Below are 6,000 nucleotides of genomic sequence, written 5' to 3' on the forward strand. Positions count from 1 at the left end.
ATATTTTTTAGATTTCACAGTTCATCTCTGGATTGATATCGATTTATGTACCTTTATATCTCCATTTTTGATCGTTTAATTATACTACTGTTAACTATTATGTTCAGGATTTAATTATTAGTATATCTTCTTCTTAAAGTGCCTAACCGTTCCGGATGTTGGCGATCATCACGGCTATATTTACTTTGTTTATTGCAGCGCGGAACAGTTCAGTGGTAGTCGTGTTATACCACTTTCGTAAATTTTGAAGCCAGGAAATGCGTCTTCTTCCCGTCCTCCCTTACCACTTACCTTCCCTTGGAGAATCAGCTGGAGAAGGCCGTAACGTTCTTGATTTCTCATTACATGTCCTAGATATTCCAACTTTTTAGTTTTGACGGTCATGAGAAGTCATTATATTAGTATATAACCGCCTTCTTTTTAATTTCCTCGTTTCTTTTACACGCTTCCTTTGAACTGATTTAAATTGATCATGTAACATTTTCTTTTCTGTATTGTTTGTTTGTGAAAGTTGATATTGCACGTTATGACAAATGTCAATTCGAGTAAATGAAACTAAAAAAGTGCTATGTCATTCCGCAAGCAACCGGCGCGGCGCCACATCGAGTCTGGGTCGACACCGACAGATATATGTGGAGTTTCTGCCAACTGTTGGGCAGGCCAAGGACACTGGGAATCTAATCACTACAAAATCTTCATGTCGAAAGGCCATAAAACTGGTCAAAAAACTATAGTAATACTGTTTAGTAGAACCTGGCAAAATATGTCTACGAATGTATCTCAAAAAATGGCCGCCTAATTAAAAGACTATGCACAGCCAACAAATATCCATATACTATAGATATAAACAGCATGCGATTAAATAGATGAAGAAGTAGACGAGATATACCAGTTAATAAACAGAATCATCGCTAATATACCCAAGAAGGCACCAGTCATAATATTGGACGACTGGAATACAAAAATGGGCAAAACAACCTCAGAAGTTCAGCTGAAAGGGACAGTTGGAAGGTTTGGAATAGGCGAGCTAAATGAGAGAAGAAAGCCCAGTAGTTTGTCATCGACAGTTAACTGAGTATCATGAACACAATGTTTAAATATCACCCGCGAAGGTTATCAACTTGGACTTCATCGGGGGTAGTTATAAAAATCAAATTACTAAATATTTGTCGGAAAACGATGGAAAATGTAAAACTCCAGCCGTTACATCAACGAGCATGCCCTTCTTAATCCTGGTCGTTCTCTCGGAAAGATATTCCGCAATCAACTGTAATGAAATCTGGAATACAGCGAAATGTATATATGATTGGTGTAAGCTCACTTTCATACCTATCTACAAGAAAAGTTCACCAATTTACTGTAATAACTACCGTTCGATTAGCTCTAATCTCCCACGCAAGTAAAGGTCTTAAGTACTATAATTAACGAGAGATTAAAATCAATAGTTACTATAACACAAATCCCCCAAGAACAATGTGGATTGGTCCTTGTAATAGGCACAGAAAAACAGATTCTCAGCCTGAGACAAATTATAGAAATATCTAGAAACTGCTCGAAAGCGATCGACAATGTCAATTGGCATAAAATATGGCGAATACTAAAAGAAATGAGCAGCCCAGAAAAAATCAGCAATCTCTGCTAAGCTGACGACACTTTATTACTAGCATGAAGAAATGAACTTATCACATTATGAATAGACTAGATACTACTATAGTCAAGAATATGGATTTAAAATTAATACACAGAAGACCAAGTTCTCATTGATCATTGATCACTAGAAATAATCAGTCGGCTAGGCTCTGTTATCATAAACCATGGAGGATACGAAAAAGAAATACGTCGACATCTGATAATGGTCAGATCAGCAAAGGTCAAAGGTAGATTGTAAAAAAACTTAAGGGAGATTACTACTTTGATGGTCAGACCAAATAAACAGGACCACCTGTTACTCTCTTTCTCTCTCTCTCTCTCTTTCTCTGAGCAGCACACCACACGCAGATGAGAGAAGAATGGATATCAACCATACATCGAATACCATAAAGTCACCAAACCCTTTCCCAGAATAAAGAACAGAGAGGAATATAAAGTGGATGGTATACTATTTAATCACCAGCTATATTTTAACATGTATCAGTTTGTGTGTTTTTATTTGTGACATAAATTGACAATTTATATTGTTTTTTTTTTAGATAAAAATACGAAGATTCTAGCTACAGGTGGTGCTTCCAATAATAAAGCAATTCTTCAAGTGTTGTCTGATGTATTTAATGCCCCAGTGTATGTACAAGTAAGTAATATGTATATAAATGCTTTTTCACTCTTTGTTAAAGCTGATCTTACCTTTGCAATTCTCACTCGTACTTCCAGCTCGTTCAAAAACGTGGCTATATTTTAATTGCATTATGTATCCTTTGACATCAATATAACCTTTAATACCGACATTTGAAAATAAAGAAGATTATAAAATCCTGTCAGTTTTCACACGTTTTCTATACGCCAACTGTTAGCTGTTTACTTATTTTGTTGTGGCGGCCTTATAGCCTTATAGCGAAATGGCTATGTTACTGGCGTAATACGCTGGAGGGTCCGGGTTCAATTCTTGACACTGATAAATTTTTCAATTTCTAATTTAAATAATTTGCTTTGCCACCGTGCTTTGGAGGGCACGTAAAGCTGGTTGGTCTCGGCTATGTAAGCGGTCCTTAAATCATGTTAGCGGTGCTTGCGCGACCTGAAAACTCTAACACTAGATCTTAGCCAGAAGGTTACACGAACTTTACTTTTACCTATTTTGTTTATTTTATTCTACTATGAGTAGTTTTTTTAGGTACATGTTACTACGAGGGTGAATCAAATATGAATAGGACTTAATGTGACGTCTTGATATATACGGGGAATGGGGTGTTAAATGCAGGGGAGTAAATCGGTCCGGCTCGCCAGAGCAGATTGTTACTGTTAGTAACATCATGCCTGAGCAAAAGTTGCACACGTCTGTTAAACGCTGTTTTCTGACCCATGCACGCCAACCGCGGACAAGTAGCAATTACACGAATATTCTTGCGATACGTGAGGTAATTAAAAGAGGCCGCTGCTTTACAATATGAATTATCGCATGGGAGTGTCAAATCCATCATGTTAGATGATTTGGGTCAGAGTATATTAACCCCCAGAGTATATATTTATTTTTTTTTATATACTATGATTTGGGTTACCCGAAAAGTGTCGGCAAGATTCCTCGCTTAGTGACGAAAGGTAAGAAAACAAATCATCTTGCTGTATATGAAAGACTTTGGAACGATATCGAACTAAGAGGGATGATTTCTTGAGATAAATTGTCATCTGTGGTACACATGGATGTTTAATTACAGCCAGAAGTCTAAGCAGGCACGCATGTGGCAATGGTAAAAATCTAGAGAAGCAGCACCGCGGAAAGCCAAGACCCGTTTTTCTACTGGAAAAGTTCTTGTAACGAATTTTCGGGATTGCAGAGGCATATTGCTTGTCATTGCATATTCATGGACGGCGTGCTCTTACTAAATGCTGGATAAAATGAAATTTGCTTTTCAACGAAAAAGGTGAGATATGCCTATTTGAAGTTCGATTCTGCTCGATATACTACTTGGCCAGACACAGCTGCATTAAACCAAAAAAATTGGACAAAATTCTAAAAAATACTGAAACATTCTTCCTACATTCTGTATCTGTCACGTATGACAACCACATGTTTAAAACTCCCAAAAAATAATTGTGAGATAATCACTTTGATGACGACGATGATGAATTGGTTACAGACGCCACCAGATTCATTCTTTGATGGTGGAATTAAAAAAGTTCCGGTTTGGTGAGGAAAATGTGCGAATAAAAGAAATTAAATCCAAATCCTGTAATTAATCTATAATTTTTACATGCCAATCTTATATTTAGTTATATAAAATATCCTAAGAATCGAAGATTCTAGAGATGATGGTGTATTTGCAGCCTTTCTAAAACAGGCATTGAGTTTTTTACTACCTCACCTACTAAACATATTCAAGATAGAGTTTCATCCTAGGCTATATTGTAAAGTAATGTAGACATATTTTCTCCCTAATCTAATTAGAAGTTAGTGACAGTTATTACTGCTCTCTTAAGTAGTATAACTGTCAGGGTACTGAATCACTTTGGTAACCATACCATTGAGTTTTCTGATGTGGAGGTCCTTGGGTACAAAACTCATCGCTTACCTCTTCTTCTTTTCCACATACCTAATTGTACAGTTTGGTTCAAAGAGGTCAATAAGCAGAAGGTCGGGGAAGAAGTGAGCATCAATGACCGAAAGCTGGTCAATAGTATTACCGTGTATGGTGACTATGGTGAGTACATAACTCATCGCTTAATGTCTTCTTCTTTTCGTCAAAGTGGTAGAGGGTGACACTGTTTAAAACTTTAGGTAGAAATAAACTTGTGCATGAAGAAAAACTTTGCATTACATAGGATTGCAAAACATTTAACCTGAAACCTAATACGATCTATTAGTCGAATGATATAGTGGTTACCAGACCCACAGCTACTTACACTGCGCTAGTTTGGTTAAATAAAACAACGCACAAAATTCAATAATAGAGTTGTAAAACGTGAAGCTCAACTGCAGCTTTAGACGTAATGCAAGACCTCCCACTAGATATAAATGTAAGGAGGATTTCTCTAGAAAGTGCATTTAGTCTTATGAGTACCTAAAACCTGGTGATACTGGACATCTAGAGATTTTAAGGATTGGTAATAAATGATGAGTTTACACAAAAGAAATCGCTCAAATCACAAGAGGCGCTCCCACTTTTAATACTGAGGAATCGCGGATTTTGTTTTTCTGCATTGCTCCTTTATAATATTAATCAACCATATTCATAATCATGATTGCTCTTCTGTAAGAATATTTTCTGGAGCGCTATTAGAGAGTTAATTGGTATAATAATTTTTACATTCATGTCATTATTTTTAAAAATTGCTTTATCACTTTTATTTATTGTATAGTAATAAGGGTATGTATTAAAACTATTTATATTTTAAATATTCTTTTTCAGCATGCTGCAAATTCCGCTATGTTGGGTGCAGCATACCAAGCTAAACATGGTTTGTTCTTCGGTCAAAAATCATATCGTGATGTCATGTCTCCATTACCCGAACCCGAATTGGCCTGCACACCTTATCAAGACGCCGAATCAATTTATATACCAATGGTACATAGATATAGAGCCATTGTAAAAGAACTTACGGCACAATAATCAAACAAATAAAATATTAAACATAAATTTATTTTATTTTTGTTCCTTATTTTTTATAGTAGGAATCGTCTTATTTGTTTTGAATTTCATTACCGACAATTAATAGGAAAGTGGTATTATATGCAACAACGAACTATACTACTTTCGTAAGTATAAATAGGTTTGAAAACTACGTACTATCGATAATTTAAATTTGTTGAAAATGTTTATTATAATTATTCTGTGATTAAGTAGTACTACGCAGTACTATGTTATGTGACAACGTGCTTACAGCAGAAAATAGCAACGATCTCCAGACTATACGTAACAGATTTTCTACGGCAGCCACCGTCTCCCCGACCCTATTTCCATGCTCTTCTATCATAAGTTCTTGCCCCTTATAGGTTAATTACTGTTATTGCCTAATTACTGATAATACTTATGATAAAAATGCATTTATGCGTGTTTAGAAAGCAAAATAGTAAAATGAAAATCATATGACATGTATGTCGTCCTCCAGAAGACAAAAACATTCTTCTCCATCTTCACACTGATCGCAGGTCTGGTCTTATTCAATTGCATTTTGACGATACTGCTCTTTCAAAATTGGATCTTTAACCAAGTTAACTCTAGATCTAAGGCCCATTATTTGCCTGATAAACTAAATAAAAATTTTGAAAAGCTATCCAGTTTTTTCTTCTTAACAGCATGCTTTATTGACAATTCCGGCAGTACTATGTTACTCAGTTTTTTCTGTGGT

At 35.8% G+C, this 6,000-nt stretch overlaps 1 protein-coding gene across 5 annotated transcripts in view; it reads left to right on the plus strand.

Annotated features, from left to right (window-relative positions):
- The window catches only part of LOC140440087 (xylulose kinase-like), an 85,354-nt gene extending 80,066 nt beyond the window's left edge, over positions 1 to 5,288 (plus strand). For all 5 annotated transcript variants that reach the window (XM_072530356.1, XM_072530357.1, XM_072530358.1 and 2 more), the window contains 2 exons: positions 2,190 to 2,287; positions 5,061 to 5,288. In XM_072530356.1, coding sequence (XP_072386457.1) covers positions 2,190 to 2,287; positions 5,061 to 5,261 — 299 coding nt within the window. In that variant the 3' untranslated portion in view covers positions 5,262 to 5,288. The remainder of the gene's footprint in view (positions 1 to 2,189; positions 2,288 to 5,060) is intronic.
- Positions 5,289 to 6,000: the final 712 nt, after the last annotated feature.

The sequence above is a fragment of the Diabrotica undecimpunctata genome, chromosome 4, assembly GCF_040954645.1.
Source record: "Diabrotica undecimpunctata isolate CICGRU chromosome 4, icDiaUnde3, whole genome shotgun sequence".
Lineage (NCBI taxonomy): Eukaryota > Metazoa > Arthropoda > Insecta > Coleoptera > Chrysomelidae > Diabrotica > Diabrotica undecimpunctata.